An 18,919-nucleotide genomic window follows, 5' to 3' on the forward strand; every position below is an offset into this window, starting at 1 on the left:
GGAAAAATTGAAAAAAGGTGCAGAAAATGGCTCATTGGGGGCTGTGTAAATGGGTGGAAGCCAAGCAACCTTGTGCAAATTGACCAACTGCCTTTCGCAGCATAATCACTGGCTTAAAGACAGAGTAACTCTTTTTATCCTCATCCTCTTGTTTTTTAATATTTGTAAAGTGATTTGATTAGGCTGTATTGCCATTTAAATGCCTTTCTCCCTTGGGTGTATGACCACAAGGTATTTGTTTCTCACTCCTCTCTCCATGTGTAGCCAGTTGTCTGATCATTTGTTGCCCAAGTAGAAGTAAGATTGCCCATAACTTCCCTATTGACTGATTTCATAGTAGAGTTAGTGCGGAAGGTCTGAGCCTTAACAGAAATGTCTTTGCTTGATTTTCAATAAGCTTTGTGAAGTTCTCCATTAACAAATGTACTTTGGTTTTGATTATGGACAGCTGCTCAAAAATAAAAATACTAGACTAGTCTGTACTATCAAAAGGCATTGTCTGGGTACAAAATAAGTTATGTTGTTATTCTGTAAATTTATTAGATTTGTTTTTGTTTTTGTTTGGATGAGTGGCTGGCAACCTCTTCCACAAAAGAAGAGAGAACTAAGAGTTGTTGACTTTCCGTCTCTGCTTGTAAATCCCACTCCAATGTTTCATATTTACCAGAAAGATTGAAGGGAGCTAGATGAATGACAGAAGATGATTGCCTGCTTATTAAGTAGATGTCGACTTTCGGCTGTTTCAGCTGTTTCTTGGACTTGGGTATAGCTTATGTTGTAGAATGAGTGTGTTGCCTCTTCTTTCTTGTTCCCATAATGGTCAGTAACTGGAATTCATCTCAGCTCTTTTGAAATGTCAGGAAATTCCAGCAAGTAGCACTGGGTCAATGTAGATAAAATAAACTGAGCTTGTTTTTCATTAAATTATGTAAAACAACAAAAACAAACAGCAGCAGCTGCTGCCTTGTCTGCAGGGGCAGTGATGTATTAAAGTCTTTTACTCCAAGTCTCAAGTACTGCAAGTAACTACTAATAATATGAATTTGTGCAATGAACATTAAATATGACCTCTGCTTTGGATAAAGAGTCGGCCCACATTCAGACCAACCGTCTTCCAATCGGACAAAAATCCATCAGTGATACCTTTACTGGCCAGCCGAAATACACAATATGTTACAAACCAAACAGGAGGATCTCCTAAAAATTGAGGAGAGATGGTAAGCATCCCTCTGCCATTAGTCCCTCCCCTCCAAAACAATGTGATTCAGATCTGTCATTCCCATTTGCTTTAAGATAAATTCTTTTCAAAGGAACTGCTAAGAAACCAGTGTCTGGAAAAACTGGCTTTTTTTGCGTTTGCCTTGCTTTATCGTGACAGAAATTGACCCAAGTATGACAGGAACCGGTTTCAAATGGGAACCATGATCATTTAAACCAATCAGCAACTTGCTTTATTTCATAGTGGGAATGCACCCCTGTATAACAACAGCAGGGAGGAAAGGAGCCCTGACTCACAAGTCCATACGCCTAAAAATTGTTCTAAATTACCTCAGCACAACTAGGGTCGATATATAGCCCCAGGACCTTGGGCAGGGTTAGGAAATTCTAGCCCTGATCAGTCCCTGTCAGTGTGGCCAATGGTGGGGGCTGATGGGTTTACATTTCTATTGCATTTTTAGCCTTGATTGTGTCCTGTCCTCCCTTTTTCTTGAATGTCCTCCCTTTTGAGCCTAAGAAGCCTGGATTTAATTTCTGCTAGTTCCACTTGTATTTTGATTCCTTGCCCTCCCTTCTGAGCCTGAGAAGCCTACATTGACTTTCCTCTTAGTTCTTTCCCAGGTCCTCCATTTTCCCCTCTTGAGCTCTAGAAGCCTTCTTGACTCCTTAATATCTGTGAGGGTTTCGTTCAGCCTTTATTGACTCATATCCTCCATATTTGTTTCCGAAGGCCTTCCCTTTTGGCCCTGACTAAGAAGCGGGGATTGGCCCTAGTTCTGTGATTGTTCGGGGGCTTTTATTCTGCTCCCCCACATTTCCCTTCAGCGTCCTCCATTTCGGAGGAGGAGGCCCCTCCATCATCGCAGCCTCTCCTCCTCCCCTTTGGCCGGGCCTTTCCTAGCTCCACCTCCGGGCCCGACAGGGGAGGAGGAGGAGGAGGAGGAGGCGGAGGCCTGGCTTCCGAGCAGCAGCCAGCCATAGCCATGGCGGCCTCCAGCTCCAGCTCCTCCGCTAGCAGCCGCCGGGCGGATAATGGCACTGGCGGCCAGCAGCAGCAGCAGCAGCAGGCCTCGTCCTCGTGCTCCTCTTCCCGGCGTCGGAAGGGCCAGGGCCCCTTGGCCACGGCCTACCTGGTCCTTTACAACGTGATCATGACGGCCGGGTGAGCCGCGGGCGAGGGAAGGGCCGAGGCCGGTCAGGCAGGGCTTGGCCTCCATTCTGGGCCCGCCAGAGAAGCAGGCCTTGCACCCCCAGAAGGAGCAGCCTCTTGGGCCTCTTTGTTTGGGGGGCCTCTCGGGAAGAGGAAGGGCCCTCGGGATGGAGGAGGAGGAGGACGCAAGGCCCAGTGAAGGGGATGGGGAGATAGATGGAGGACAGCATCCGGACGCCAGGAGAGCCAGGAGCAGCTCCTGCAAGTGGGAAGGAAGCCCTGGTTCTCAGGCTCAGGATGGAGGGCATTCCAGGGAAGAAGGTGGGGGACCTGACAGCATGGAAGCTAGAAACAGCTCATAGAAGAGGAAGAGAGGGTTAAGAGGTGATATGATAGCCCTGTTTAAATATTTGAAGGGATGTCATATTGAGGGGAGAGCTAGCTTGTTTTCTGCTGCTCCAGAGAACAGGACCCAGAGCAATGGATGCAAGCTCCAGGAAAAGAGATTCCATCTCAACATTAGGAGGAACTTCCTGACAGTAAGGGCTGTTCAACAGTGGAAGATACTCCCTCAGAGTGTAGTGGAGTCTCCTGCCTTAGAGGTCTTTAAACAGAGGCTGGATGGCCATCGGTCAGGGATGCTTTGATTGAGGGTTCCTGCATGGCAGAATGGGGTTGGACTGGATGGCCCTTGCGGTCTCTTCCAACTCAGCATTACCCAATGAAAGCTAAAAACACTCCTAGAAATGTAAACCCATGGTTATTAGTCAGACTCAAAATGGAGGGCATTTGGGGAAAATATAGGACATAACACACTAAAAGCTAAATAGACCCCTAGAAATGTAAATTCATGCTTTTTGCCAGGCTCAAAATGGAGGACATTTCAGAATTCCCCTTGGGCAGAAGGCTGAAGTGTAAGATATGTCCTCAAAAAGGAGGACGTCTGGTCATCCTGGCTAGAAAGCCTCTGTGAGCCTTCCCCGTCTTTCTTCCTTGCAGTGTTGCTGCTGCTTTTGTTGTTGTGTGCCTTCAAGTCCCTTCTGACTCATGTCGACCCCCAGGCGGTGAACCTGTCCCGGGGTTTTCTTCTTGTCAAGTTTCTTCAGGGGGGCTTGTCCCTGCCATCCTCTGAGGCTGAGAGAGTGGCTTGTCCAGAGTCACCCAGTGGGTTTCCGTGGCCAAGCAGGGATTCGAACCCTTGTCTCCAGAGATGCTCAGACTCCTACACCAAGCTGGCTCTCCTGTTATAGTGTGCCTTTAAGTTTTTGACCTAAGGCGAACCTGGCATGGGATTTTCTGGGCAGAATTTGTTCACATCATTTTTTTACTTACAGCAACCCTAAGGTTATCCTAGGGTTTTGATGGGAAGTTTCTTCAGAGAGGGTTTGCCATTACCTTCCTCTGAGGCTGAGAGAGTGTGACTTGCTCAAAGTCACCCAGTGGGCTTTTATACTCCAGCGCGGATTTGAACCCTAGTCTCCAGAGTTGTAGTCCAACTCTCAAACCACTACACTGCAATACTGAAGAGCAATACCAAAGATGATGATAATGAGAATTTAGCTTGTCTCTGTAGGCACATCACACACCTCTGTGTTATTAAGGTAGGTGCACTAGAGAGCCTTCTGCTGCCTGTGGTAAGTAGCATTTGATAGCACCTATGAAGTGTGCCTGAACTGGTTTCTGAATTGTCCTCCCACATGCAGTGCGTTATCATTTGGCAGCCATATCTTGGCAATCCAATTTTTCCCCCTTGCTTATATTATTTCTAAACATGTACAAACCAGCTAGTGTAGTCAAAAGGATGCTACAGATCACTGTAGAACCATAGTGTGACGAATTTGGGGCATTTATGAGGCCTGTTCTTGTTAGATTCTTTAACATGTTTTTTTCTGTTTAAGTCAATGCAAAGTGCAGGTGAAAAAGCAAGGGAACAGGAACTCTGACATAGTGGAAGAAGGATTTGTAAAACTCCTTTCTTTGGATGCGTGAGAATGCCAAAGCAAAAATACATGCAATCGCATTGCATATGAGCCATGATTTTCCCCACTTACATGGCAGTGTTAGATCTCTACTCAGCTTGGTTATAGCTTATGGCCCAGTAGGTTCATAGTAAATTCCTCTATTTTAAAAGCAGCGTATGTAAAGTGTAGCAAGAGCCTGCATGGTGTAGCGGTTTGTTCATTGGACTACAATTCTGGAGACCAGGGTTTGATTCCCCTCTCGGCCATGGAAACCCAGTGGGTGGCTTTGAGTGAGTCACATTCTCTCAGCCCCAGAAAACCCTGTGTTAGGTTCATCTCAAGGTCACCATAAGTCAGAAATGACTTGAACGCACACAACAACAATATGTTGAGTATGGTGGGAATATTTCAATCTTGTGGGATCTAGTTTTTTTTCCCCAGACCCCAAAACCAGATGTAAAAGACATACAGCTACAGACTTCTCAGCTTGGGAGTTTGCTTTGAATACCAAAACTTAACTGCCATATATATTCATGTAGAAGTCAACACCAGGTTTTGGAGCCAAAATTATAGATTTTGATGTGACCTGCAGACAAGTTGGGGTTACAACTTAGGGGCATGTAACAAAGGATGTAAAGGACAAAGCAAGGACATCAGCAACGGACCAATCACCTCATACACTCACACATACATTCTCTTTCTCCTTGCAAGGATCTCCCTGGCGAAGCAGGGACACACACATATATGCATACAGTCTCTCTCTTGACTGGTTAGTGGCTGCTGATATAGGGAGAATGGGGCATTGGGGGGCACTTATAGGACCCTTCTGAGCAGTATTACTGTATTGACTCATATATAGGTCGACCTAGGATTTGGGGGTCAAATTTTGGGCATACATTTTTTGACTTGTACACAAGTATATACATATACGGTAAGCTCCCTGTCCCCCAGCAAAAACATTCCATTCCCAGAAAACATTCAGGGGCAGCCATGTTGGCCATGCAGCAAAGTGCAACAACAAAACAGCAATACAGTGGTACCCCGGGATACGAATGCGCCGCCTTACGAAATTTCCGGGTTACGAAAGAAATTCACTTAATTAATTGTTTCCGGGTTACGAAGGTTATTCCGGGTTGCGAAAGAAATTTTGGTGCTTTTCGGCGCGATTTCACACGAAATCGCGGCTTTCGCTATTAAAGCCTATGGGCTTTTTCGGCTAGCGAAAGTTTCCGGGTTACGAAAGCGGCGGCGGAACGAATTACTTTCGTAACCCGGGGTACCACTGTACTTTGATTGGCCCAACCAAAAATGCACGAAATAAATAATGCAAGGTTTCAAAGCTCCACTGGCTTCTTCAAGCAGAGATATTAAAAAATCTTACAGGAGGTGGGGAATGATGATGTTACAGTCATGTGAGGCCTACATTTTGTCAAAATGTTTTTGTTGTCAGTTAAGATGGCCTGAGGGATATCAGAGCAGGCAGAAGCCACTCTCCTCTTTGGCCGCATGGGGACTGCGAGACAATGATAAAAGGCGGACAATGAAATTTCAACTCCAACAAAATAGTAACTTCCATTGAGATCCAGCAAGTTTCTGTCCTGTGTGAAGCTGCCTGGCCCTTTCTTTAGGCAAAGAACATTGAGTTTTTAACAACGCCTTTGTACTGTTACATCTGAAAAAACTAGGTGCTGTATAGTAAATCTGCCAAATGTCCCAATGAAAAAGTTTTACCTTTGTGGTAGATAGAATTATTTAAAAAGGAGACACAAAACACTGCAGCAACTGTAGGACCATAGTATTAATTTCCCACACAAGCAAAAATATGCTTAACATTCTGCAGCCTAGACTCCAATTATATATGAAGAGACGAATCCTGGAGGTGGAGGTGGGGTTCAGGAAAGGAAGAGCCGCTAGGGACCACATTGCAAACATCTATAAAGCACATGCTGGATGGCTTTTGTGGGCTCTTCCAACTCAGTGATTCTAAGTGCATATGAAAGGATGCCCTTATAATTTATTGTGAACACCTGGATGGCCTGCACAAAGACATGTTTGATAGATTTCAGGATCTTTTTCTTTCTTCCCCCCCCCCCTCTTTTTTTGCTTACAATACCAGTCTGGGTGATCATTCCTAGATAGCAATGAGTAAACGAATAGGGGAGGAAAATCTCCATATAATAACATTGAGTTGAGGTCAAATTCTGAAAAAATCTTATCAAGATTTTTGGTTACAACAAACCCAAACATATTCTGCCCACTACCCTGAACTGTATAACAAAGTCAAAATATACTTTATTTTCTTCCCAACATATTACTTAGTATAACGAGGCTTCAGTGCAGTCGCCCAGCTACTTTCCAAGCAAAGAAACAGGCTGAAAATTACCGAACATGGGGATCTGATACTTCTTAGTGCTTTCCAGCCTGATGTTAAAAAACGAATATCCCTGCACCAAGTATATCTGTCCCATTAAAAGTTGAAGATAGTGTTTTACAGATGAGACATATTTTCTTTCAAACTGATATTAAATGAATTGTTTTACAAAGTTTAGTTTTATTTGTGAAATACATACACTTGTTTAACTTTATTGTCCTAAATTGGTTATTTTGAATTTGCATAAGAACAGTTTATATCAGTAAATAGGCATGGGGGCGCTAGGGTTGTCACCCAAAAGGAAAGGGGGGCCAGCCTGAAAAAGTTTGGGGACCACGGAGTTAGAGATAACAGAAAAAGGATGAAACTAATGAATTGTTGCTGTGTGGCTAATATTCAGATTTTGGAAGAATAGGTAGAGTGACTTTTAATGAAATCTACAAACTACCACCCCATCACTCTCCATCCACTTATTTCAGACAAATCTTCCCACGTTAAAATCATTAGTGTTGGGGGAGGCAACTCCTTGACTTATCCTATAAAAGTTCATGCTCTGTATCTGGATGTGTTCAGTGTTGTAGCATTACAACCTAGCCCTAACACAATTGAACTGGTTATATAAACCACTTTTTCTATATTTTGTACACATTGTAGTCTGCGTAGACTAATCTGCTGCATTATTGTTGGACATCACTAGATGTCTCTGCATTCAAGGAAGAAGAAGACATTACTGATCAAAGCTTGAAGGATTTATAATCTATCTTGTTCATGTGTGCTGTTTAGCTTTACTAAAGTATTGTTGAATAGTAGTTTCTTTTTAGCCAATGCGAGTTTGATTGTTTGATGTGGTTGTTCCCAAAACAAACCTCTGGCTACTAATAGTATTATACCTTTCAGCTAATAATAAAATTACATATGTATTACTTTATGGTGGGTAGCCTGCCAACAAAGTCAGCGTTAATGCATTTATCCTTCCATCTTAGTGTTCACCAAATTCATTGTGTCTAGAGCCTTATTGCACTAGAAAATAATCAGGGGTAAACCCAGCTTTCTCCATGCCTTACCGCATGACTTTGTAACACTTAAGTTCTCTTCCCGCAGGAGATGGTCGTCAAAGCATGTTTTTTGTTGAAGTGATTTTTTTCCATTAGAAAAAACATGTGCTTTTATTATGGTCTCCTGCAGGAAGAGAATTGAAGCGCTACGCAGACGTGTGGTAAGGCATGGGGAAAGCCACTACTCTGCTGCTCCACTCCTACTTTGTTTTCTCGTGCAGTAAAGCAGTGAGCTAGGAGATACTGCACCAAACTGACTAACGAAATATCTCACTATCTCTCTCTCTTTTTTCCTAGTTGGCTTGTTATAGCTGTTGGTTTAGTCAGAGCATATCTCGCCAAGGGTAGTTACCACAATCTATACTATTCAATAGAAAAGCCTCTGAAATTCTTCCAAACTGCAGCTTTGCTTGAGGTATGTGTGATATGGGGTGGGTGCCCATCTAAGCATTGTTTACTTTAAAAATGTTTTTACATTCATTTGCTTCCTGAACTCCTTCAGTGATTGTCCATTCAGAGCAAGATACAGGTTTAGTTATTTTACATTAACTTTTTTAAAATAAAAAATTGAATTGTAGATTCTTACATAATTCCTATCCCACTTCTTGCTACTTTGGGAAGAAGTGAACTATTAAGCTGTGAGCTCCCACTGTTATGTGAAGATGAGATCTTATCTCACCTTGTAGCGATAATCATTTACACCTCTCCAAGTAAAATCACAGACGTGCAATACACACACACAAGCCCTGGTCTAGTTCTCTTCTTCATTTCTCTCTCAATTGATGGTCTCACTGGAGAGATTGTTTTAGTTTGGAAAGCTAAAATTCTGCTCCATTTTTTTTAATTTTGTTTAGGGGACTATTCCAGGGAAGTATTAATATTTGAGAATCCAATTGATATCTAAGAAGGTTTGGATGGATTAAGAATATCTTCCTCTGACAATGTTTCCTCCTGAATGCATAGTGAAACAAAAATGTAGGTTAGAAACATGGCTACTGAAAAGATGAAATGGACACATGTGACAAATGTCCAGTAGCAGTACTTACCATTGTTCTTGATCATAAAACAGATTGCTATAATAATAAAGCCAAATAAATTATTATTAAGTTATTGATTTAAATGCTCTTTTTGTTTTAGATCCTGCACTGCGCAATAGGTAAGCCTTTGGATTTGTTGTTTGACTAGTGGAATTCCAAACTATGATCACCAAAGGATCAAATAAGTGATCTGGTAATATATAATCCAAAAATCAATTTGCATGGTTTGTTTTATAATACTTATTCCTGACTATGACAGCTAAGTACACTTTGGAGGATATTGGAGCTTTTGCTGAATGATTAACCATAAACAAAGCACAAATAAAGTCTATTTGTGTCATAGGCTGACATTGATTGGTGTATTTATCTGCTGTAATGAATGTGTTTTGAGCTGGAATAGCAACTCCACAAACAGTTTCTGCCTATAATTATATCCAGTATATGAGGCACTTAATGTAAAATACATCCAGCAATTCTGCTCTTGTCAAAATCAGTCATTGCAAGTTGAATATTCAGTAATCACCCATCCAGATTTGCTATTGTCCTTTACTTTCTGAGGGAAGTGCCATTTCAGAAAACTAGGCTGGGTTCTTGAGCTTAATGGGGGGCATTTGACAAACCAGTTTTTATAAGGACATAGGAATTGCCTTGATGGGTCAAACCAGGTTGTTTTGGCCAGTACTTGGCATCAGCATCAGTAACCATATACATCTGGGGCATATTGGAAGAAGCAATCTCTTGTTGTTTGTCCCCAGCATCTGATATTCAGGAGGAAAACTAGTCCTGTATTCTTCAGTTTCATTGCTTATCTTGGTTTTCTTTGCACGTATCACTAAAGTGACTAAACTATGATGTATTGTTAGAAGCAAAATGCAGCCAGCCTCTGGTTTGTATGCTCCCATTTCTTTCCCCAGAAGACTGTCCCTCTCTTAGTCATTTCCAGATCATATTTCTATAAAACACAATAGAACTTTTATAAAGCACTCAACCAAAGGCTATTTATCAATCCTAAATTGTCTTTACAGGGATTGTTCCTTCCTCTGTTGTACTGACTACTTTCCAGGTGATGTCAAGAGTTTTTCTGACTTGGGCTGTAACCCATAGTGTAAAAGAGGTAAGTTAAAAGAAAAGGAGTGACCACTTCTTACTTAAATATTTGGACTCTTTGGAAATCTCTTGTTCTTCTATACTGGGTCCACAATGTATGTTCTATGTTGACATCTCTGCATGAGTTATTTATGTGACATCAGTTCTGAATTCACATTTATGAGGGACTAAACCTTATTATCCCTGTATGGTATTTCCTTACCAGTTCTATTCTGTAGAGGGGAAGAGTTCCTTGGGCAAACATCCTTTGTGTGGAAAGAAGCATTATGTGGGATTGAATCAGGCTAGATGTGCAGTATATGAATGATAAATTATATTACCCATTTCTCCTGAGATTCAATCTGGTATATACACCTGGAATTCATTATTCTCATCTTACTATAGCTAAAATGTTATCAGAAGATCTTTTCAACACCTGAGCAATAAAACTAGCAAGAACTGGACTGCATAGCATCAGGTTGCAAAAATTAGGGTTGCAGATGTGATATTTATTTTGCACTGGGAGATAGGTGAAGGGGCGAAGTTCTGATAAATAATTTATCAATAAATGTAAATACAATTATTTTTTTTCTATGAAAGATGAACATAACCTGAATTGTTATGAAAGTTGTTTTTTCCCCCTCCCTTTTTTCTGAAGTGGTGTGTACATGCCTGACTCCTTGAAGAAATTCAGGTATTATGGATTTTGTAAGACCTGACATGTGGATGCATGAGTAGTGTGTTTGGTCTCTTGAGTCAAAACCTTTCATATACTTTCAGATTCTTGAATTAGAAATTCTTAATAATCTCTTTGTTTGGATTTTTCATGGAACTAACTAACTCTTGAAGAAGAAAAAATTGTCTTTCATAATTTCTGGTCAGTCTAATCAAATCATTACCTGATTTAGTATCTCAGATGTCAATGTTACTCATAATATGCCTTCTCTTATGACTTCCTGAAGTGTAGTGCCTAACGTTTAATTGCATGAGGTAGCTCAGTAGTGTCTGAAGATTGTGCTTGCTCTTCTTCCTAGGTTGTTAGCATGTTGTAGCCTGGCTGCTTCTTGACTTCTGAAATTTCCTTAACTGAGAACAGGTCTCCAAAACTTCAGATTGAATATTGCTCTCCTGCCTTTGTGTAGTGAAGGAGAAAGTAGAGCTGGTGGCAAAACAAAAACAAATTAGTGAATAAAGCTCTCAAAATAGCAAGTAATCCTGCCTGCATTACTTTGGTAAAAGGTAAAGACATTCCCTTGACAAGATTGTCTAGTCATGTCCAACTATAGGGGGTGGTGTTCATCTTCATTAGTAAGTCGAGGGAGCCAGTGTTGTCACAGACAGCTCCGTGGTCATGTGGCCAGCATGACTGCACAGAACGCTGTTACTTTCCTACTGAAGTGGTACATATTTATCTACTTGCACTTTTTACACGCTTTCGAACTGCTAGGTTGGCAGAAGCTGTGACTAGTGATGGGAGCTTACTCCGTCACACAGCACTTGGGTCTTGAACTGTCAACCTGCCAACCTTGCAGTTTTCAGAGCCAACATCTTAACTGTTGAGCCACCATGTCTCTTCATTTCCCCTAAATCAGTATTGGCAAGCAGGGGCGGGGGGAGATTCTGTTAATGGGATCCTAATACAGCCAGCACATCCTGCCATGCCTGTTGAAAGCAGTCCACCTTTGTTTTTAAAGATCAGTAACAAATTAATGTGAGGGATGCAGTGACTTAGTGGTTAAGACGCCAATTCTAACAATTGTAAGATTGGGAGGTTGGCAGTTCAAGGCCCCAGTGCTGCATGATGAGGTGAGCTCCTGTTACTAGTCCCAGCTTCTGGCAACCCAGCAGTTTGAACGCATGCAAATGCAAGTAGATAAATAGGTACCACTTTGGTGGGAAGGTAACAGTGTTCGGTGCAGTCATGCTGGCCACATGGCCACTGGAGTTATCTTCAGACAATGCTGGCTCTTCAGCTTAGTAAGAGAGATGAGCACCGCCCCCTACAGTTGGTTTTGACTAGACGTTCATGTCAAGGGGCTACCTTTACCTTTAACAAATTAATGTATTGATAATCTTTAAGTCGGCAAGATTGCCTTTTGTTGTCTGAGAGCCTTGGGCATTGCTTCGGTTATGTAAGTACAGTGGACTCTTCCCATCTGCATGGATTCAGTTTTGGGTCCTTGCACAGATGGCAAAAAACATGAAAAGTCATGCCCTTATTATTCAGTGGTGGTAATGTGTATGCAGACACATCAGCATGTGTGTATGCATGCGCCACCATTGAATAATATGGGGAGTGCCAGTACACAGACAATCAAATCCACTGATTGCCAGCCTGCCAATATAAAGGGACCACTGTATGTACAGTACATACACATGCCGATGTGTCTGTCTTCCTCTGTACATTGGTGTGATGTCAGCCTTCTAAAGAACAGTTTGCTTTAGACATTGTTGTGCTGTCAAATGTTTAATCAAAATGTGAACATGTACACGGCAGGCTTTCTCATCTTTCTGCATTCTGATGGAATTATCACTTGTTCTTTAGTATTGTCTTCCGTAATTACAAGATTTTCTCTTGATGGTGGGTCATCTGTGAATGAAAGCGTTCTTCTTGTCAGCTATAGATAGAAAGTTATCTGCTTGTGGGGAGATGGTTATGTTTCATTTTAAGTGGTAAGTTACTTGTCAGTCTAATAGCATTGATAATTTAACACCTTTACCAAGAGTCCTGGTAAAGTCTTAACAGCTGTAGTTTCTGATAATATTGTATGCAGTTTTCCAAGCAGTAGACTGTCTAAAAGTCTGTTGTTTTTTTCTCAACAGAAAATTGCTAAACTGAATATATAAATAAATACTTTTGAAATGGCCAGTAAGTGTCACTAAATCCTATGTTATATATGATTTTTACAAAACTGATGTGTGATAAGGGCCTAAGTATACTTGATGCCTAGAGTGTGTGCTTTTCTTTTCAAAAAATTAATAGAAAAAAAATCAGGGAGTGCATACTGAAACAGGACTGAGGGGAGGTTAAAGAGACTATAGTAGCGTTTTTTCCCCTGTCACTGACTGCATCTCAAAGATGGTGATTTTTAGTAGCAGAGCACACACTTAAACCCTTCTGCTTACTATTCAGGTTTTTGAAACCTTATGCAACACTGAAAACAGCATATTTAATTTATGCAGTTAAGCATCATCATGTTCATTCGATACAGGCTTCCCTTTAAGATATATCAGTATTGGGATTCTCTCTCCCCCCCCCCCCCCCCGGCACGATGATTTTGTATTCTTTTCAGCTTCATCAAATATACTATATAGCAGTAGTAGTGTAAGGATTAGAATTCATTACTTCAGGAACAATTCAGAATTGTTCTACTAAATTAGGATGCTCAAAATATGAATGCCATTTGGGGCTAGATTGCAGAATAAAAGTTAATAGCTGGGATTTCAAATGAAAAAGCAGTGTCAAATATTTGTGCATAAGGCAAAATCGGTAATATTCTGCCATACATCTATCTTGTTATATAATGAGTCTATTTTTGCAGGCTGAGAATTGAAACATAGTTACAGCCTTGTCATCTGAGCTGGCTAGCATTGATTTTTCTGAACCAGCTTTATATTTGATGCTCCATGTGTGTATATATGTATGTGCGTGCGTATGTGTGTAATAGCAAGAGAAAGAAAGTGAAAGTTCACATGCAGTAATACCTAAAACAAGTGTGCTTTCACACTATGTATGGAATTGCTGTGGTTCCTTTACTTTCGTGGGGCATCTCTGTGTCATCTTGCAACCACAGCCATCCTTTGTTTTCCCTTTGAGTCTTCTGTCTTTTTCACATTGTTGAAGAGCAGCACTGTTGGGGACTCCATGGCACTGAAGTCACATGATTACAAACCACTGTCTCAGAACCAACAGACAGATGTCCAGAAGCATCAGCAATGGTTCTAAAAAGTTACACAGACTGTGTACTGACATTTAGATCAAGTCTGTAAAATTTTGAACAGCCAGTCTGTGAAAAATGGAAGCAAAATCACTGAATTGGAGGAGACCACAAAGGCTGTCCGGTCTAACCCTTGCCATACACAATCAAAACACTCTCAACAGATGGCCATCTCTTACTGTCAGGAAGCTCTTCGTAATGTTGAGGTGGAATTTCTTTTCCTGTAGTTTGAATCCATTGCTTCATATCCTAATCTCTAGAGCAGCAGAAAACAAATTTGCTCCTTCTTCAATATGACATCCCTTCAAACATTTAAACATGACTATCATTACCTCATGGGAAACATACCCAGCTCTCTAGGCCATTTTTCATAGGCACAGTTTCCAGGCCTCTCTCCATTTTGGTCATCCTCCTCTGGACATGCACCAGCTTGCCAACATCCTCCTTGTATCATGGAATCCAGACACAGACATTTCTTTGTATGTTGTTTTATGTATTATTAAATGCCTGGATCTGAATGTTCTTTAAAGGTTCCTGGATCATGGATTGACAAGGGGAAACTTTGTGGGAAAGGATCTTGAAACAGTAGTACACGCAGTGGTAACCTCTCGCTTAGATTTCTGCAATGCGCTCTACATGGGGCTACCTTTGTACCAGGTTCGGAAGCTTCAACTAGTTCAAAATGCTGCAGCCAGATTGGTCACCGGAATTTCAAGGTCGGACCACATAACACCTGTATTAAAATCTCTTCACTGGCTGCCAATTAGCTTCCAAGCTCAATACAAAGTGTTGGTTATTACCTATAAAGCCCTATATGGCCTCTCCCTACACAATCCGCCCCGCGCTCTCAGAACATCAGGGAAGTACATACTTGAGTACCCCAAGGTGAGACTGGAAACAACTCACCAAAGAACATTTACAGTGGTAGCTCCGATGTGTTGGAATAAACTTCCGGAAGAGATCCGACTTAGTCCTACTTTAAATGTTTTTAGGAAATCGCTGAAAACCTATCTCTTCCGTCTTGCATACCTTCCTAACTCTTTTTAGAGAAATCATCCCTTAACAGAAGTTACCTCAAGATGTTTGACCTGCGATTAAGATATTTAAGATTGTTTCTTATGATGTTTTAAAATGTTTTATACGAATTATATTAGATTTGTAATGCTATTTGATATGTTGTAAACCGCTTTGATCATGCTGGAAGAGCAGTATATAAAGCTTTTATTATTTATTACTGTGCAGAATTCATGTTGCATTTAATCCTAAAAATGGAGTGGGAATTGTGTGGACCTCCAGATGTAGCTCAACTGCATTTCCCAACATTCACCATTAGCTATGCTGGTAATGGCTGTTGCCTTTTGTTGTAGTTCAAAAGCTTCGAAAGGGCCTTGTGATCCCCACTCCTGGTGCACATAGCCTTGATCCCATGGCATATGAACAGGCCAGTCCGATAGGACCTGACCATTGAATTAGCATCCCTGCAAGAACATTGTGGGAGAAAGTCCGTATGATTAGCCTCTGCTCCCAGTGTTGGGTCTTTTAACATTTACCTCGGCTACCGGAAAATGCAAGAGTAAAAGGAGTCCTTGGAATGTCAGTTATAGGGAATGTTCTTCAAGCAAAGTACAGTTGACCCTTCTGATTCATGAGGGATCTGTTCTGAACACCACCACCCCCCGCAAATCGGAAAACCCATAAATATTAGAGCCCTGTTGTTTTTAATGGATGCACACACCATTTTGTCCCTCTGGCTTCCCTTCTGTAGAAATTAAAAACCGTGAATGGGAAGTCAGTGAATCCGGTGGGATGACTGTATTCATAGCAGGCAATCTGGACACAAGCACTTCCTTAAACTATTGTCATATTAACTAAGATCAACTTCTTGGGGCATGTGAATTGAAGAGGATTTCTTCACAATATATTTTAATATGTAATCTTGTCAGGGAGGCTTTTAGATTGGGTGTGTACTCTAATTATATTTTGTAACTTTTGTATTTTTTATATAATTTTATACTGTTTTTAGCTGTATGATTTTAATTGTTTTTAATTTTTTGTTGTAAAGTTTTAAACAATTTTATCTGTGAGCCGCCTTGGGTCCCTTTCCGGTAGAAAGATGGCATAGAAATAAAATTAATAGAACGAATGAATGAATGAATAAATAAATAAATATTCAGGGGTTATCATTTTCAGGGATTGTCATTCTTATTTTATACCTTTATTTAAATGCAATCTTGTAACTGTTTTTGTTTTTTTTTAATCATTCACAACTAGAGAAGAACTTAGTATGTTTTTTAAAAGGGGAAAAGTTGTCTGGCTGTGTGTGCTCATACTGAGATTATTTGGAATGACCACTGACCTATGGCCTCCATCTGCCCAGGTCTATGACATGTATTGCACCTGCTTGGGGATGGAGGGTATAAGCATGGACTTGCATCTTTAACAAGTGATGATTGATTTTGAAATTTTCAGCAACTTCATTTTTCTTATACAGGTGCAAAGTGAAGACAGTGTCCTCCTCTTTGTCGTTGGCTGGACAATCACAGAGATTATCCGTTACTCCTTTTATACATTCAGCTTATTAAACCATCTCCCTTACCTCATTAAATGGGCCAGGTAAAGACATTAAACTTAATCAGTTCATGAGAAACTACATCTTAAAGAGAATATTGTTCCTAGTAAGATCAGTCGTTTGCTAGTAAGGAAAGGTAGTATTAACAAATGCAAAAAACCTAAACCAAACTACCGTCTGATTCATAGGCTGAAGCTCAGCACCAGAAATAATTATATATATTATTGAAGATGTTAATACTCTCCTACAGAAGGAACCACTTATAGTATCAGATGCACTTGAATGAATTTTGCTATCTCCTACACCAAAGCACTGTCCAATTTTCCCAGTTCCTATAAAGGCACCAGATCACATCTGATCTGAGAAGCTAAGCAAGGTCATCCCTGGTTAGTACTTGGATGATAGGGTGTGTTTCAAAGGAACGTCCTGGCAGTACCAACTCTGATAAAATTCCATAGGTCAATAGGCAACTTGAAGGCACATACACAGTTATAATGTGAGAAGTCAGAGTCTTGTTTCATGTGGAATTTTAATGAATCTTTTTTTCAAATAGAAATAATAGCTGGGATCTGGTCAGGATAGGCTTCACAGGCTAGAGGTTTTAACTTGTTGATCTGTTCCATGGGTTTCCCTCCCATGCCAAATAGCATCAAGTATGTGTTGGCAGAGGCAATCACCCTAAAGCAACTGCAGTATACACTCTTTATAAAATTCATGCACCATGACTTACATGTTTAATATTTGATATATCGTATATACTCGACTATAAGTTGATCTCACGTCAAGTCGAGGGCAGGTTTGGGGGCCAAAATGATGGATTTTGATATGACCTGTGGATAAGTCAAGAGTAAGACTTATGGTATAATGTGAGAAGTCAGAGTCTTGTTTCATGTGGAATTTTAATGAATCTTTTTTTCAAATAGAAATAATAGCTGGGATCTGGTCAGGATAGGCTTCACAGGCTAGAGGTTTTAACTTGTTGATCTGTTCCATGGGTTTCCCTCCCATGCCAAATAGCATCAAGTATGTGTTGGCAGAGGCAATCACCCTAAAGCAACTGCAGTATACACTCTTTATAAAATTCATGCACCATGACTTACATGTTTAATATTTGATATATCGTATATACTCGACTATAAGTCGATCTCACGTCAAGTCGAGGGCAGGTTTGGGGGCCAAAATGATGGATTTTGATATGACCTGTGGATAAGTCAAGAGTAAGACTTATGGTCATGTAACAAAGGATCTAAAGAATGAAGCAAAGGAAAACAATACCAAAGAACTTACAGAATTTTAGGAGGCACAACTGTTTGTATTCACACTGAAGAATGGATGGATTCTTCAGGCAGTAAGCCTGAGGGCAGGGAACCATCCAATTAAAAAGATTGTATGTACAGTGCTGTGTAAATTTACAGTGCTTTATAAATAAAGGTTAATAATAATAATAATAATAATAATAATAATAATAATAATAATGGATGATTGAATAGAAGATGGTTAGTGCTTCCAGGACAGATTATACTCTTGCATTTCACCAGGGGATGGTTTTTATTTTTATGAGAGTTAAGGTACAGTACTTACATTGACCCATGGATAAGTTGACTCAGATTTTTTGGGGAAAATTTTTGATTAAAATTTCTGGACCTATACATGAGTATATACAGTAGTTTGGACTCTAATTTGTTTGTTAGAAAATGCTCAGTTGCATTATGTTAGTAACTTTTGTTGGCTTCTTGAATATTTTTCAAGTAATGTGCTTACTCTTACACACCCACACACTTAAGTACAGCTCTCTGTCAAATTTCCATTATCTAAAAATATCTTATTATTCTCTTATAAGGGAAATTAAATAGATTTGAAAGGAAAGTCAATCTTTTAAATAAGAAAAAGGATGATATGTGATATTATAGTTAGTGTTAAAGGTTTTTCAAAATAGAAAGTACAGTACAGTGAATACAGTAATATACAGTTTAAATGATGGCAAGTGTTTTTAGTATTTTAGAGATTTAGTATTTGTAGACTTAGTTTAGTTTGTATTTATGTCTTTGTGTAATTGTATTTCTTCTGCTTTGTTTTGTACCTATTTTAATTAATAAAATTTATTTTAAAATAAAATAAAAATATCTTATTGTAATACAATGATTTTTAGGAAGATTTTTTACAGAGAAACTGTAAAGCAGTGACATTTGAAACTGAATTGTGCTGTGTGCTGTTTCTAAGTCACTTGATATGTTGGCAAGCTTTTTGGCAGGTCCTTGAAAGAAAGCAAAATAATTGTTCAGGCTATTTCAGCTTACAAGGTAATCTTATGTATCTCTTGTCAAAAGACCCAGTGTGTTCAGTGGTACTTACTCCTGGGTAGATGTGATTAGGGGGATTACCAGCGACAAGGGACAACCTTTAGTCTGGTGAAACTTAGCTTTGGCTTTTAATCATTCAAAACAAGACAACTCATACCATTCATCAGTATTAATTAAATTGATTAATTGAGCCAGCATGGTATAGTGGTTTGAATGTTGAACTGGGACACTGCG

At 40.2% G+C, this 18,919-nt stretch overlaps 1 protein-coding gene across 2 annotated transcripts in view; it reads left to right on the forward strand.

Moving 5' to 3' along the window:
- The first annotated feature begins 2,053 nt into the window (after nucleotides 1-2,053).
- The window catches only part of HACD2 (3-hydroxyacyl-CoA dehydratase 2), a 30,229-nt gene continuing 13,363 nt past the window's right edge, over nucleotides 2,054-18,919 (forward strand). The window contains exons 1-5 of one of the 2 annotated variants that reach the window (XM_089520251.1): nucleotides 2,054-2,380; nucleotides 8,053-8,170; nucleotides 8,893-8,911; nucleotides 9,818-9,906; nucleotides 16,308-16,429. In XM_089520251.1, coding sequence (XP_089376377.1) covers nucleotides 2,202-2,380; nucleotides 8,053-8,170; nucleotides 8,893-8,911; nucleotides 9,818-9,906; nucleotides 16,308-16,429 — 527 coding nt within the window. In that variant the 5' untranslated portion in view covers nucleotides 2,054-2,201. Of the gene's footprint in view, nucleotides 2,381-6,935; nucleotides 7,116-8,052; nucleotides 8,171-8,892; nucleotides 8,912-9,817; nucleotides 9,907-16,307; nucleotides 16,430-18,919 lie in introns of those variants that run through there. The other variant, XM_089520249.1, reaches the window with a different exon arrangement.

Source organism: Sceloporus occidentalis, unplaced genomic scaffold (genome assembly GCF_023333645.1).
Source record: "Sceloporus occidentalis isolate IW3139 unplaced genomic scaffold, rSceOcc1.0.p SCAF_4, whole genome shotgun sequence".
Lineage (NCBI taxonomy): Eukaryota > Metazoa > Chordata > Lepidosauria > Squamata > Phrynosomatidae > Sceloporus > Sceloporus occidentalis.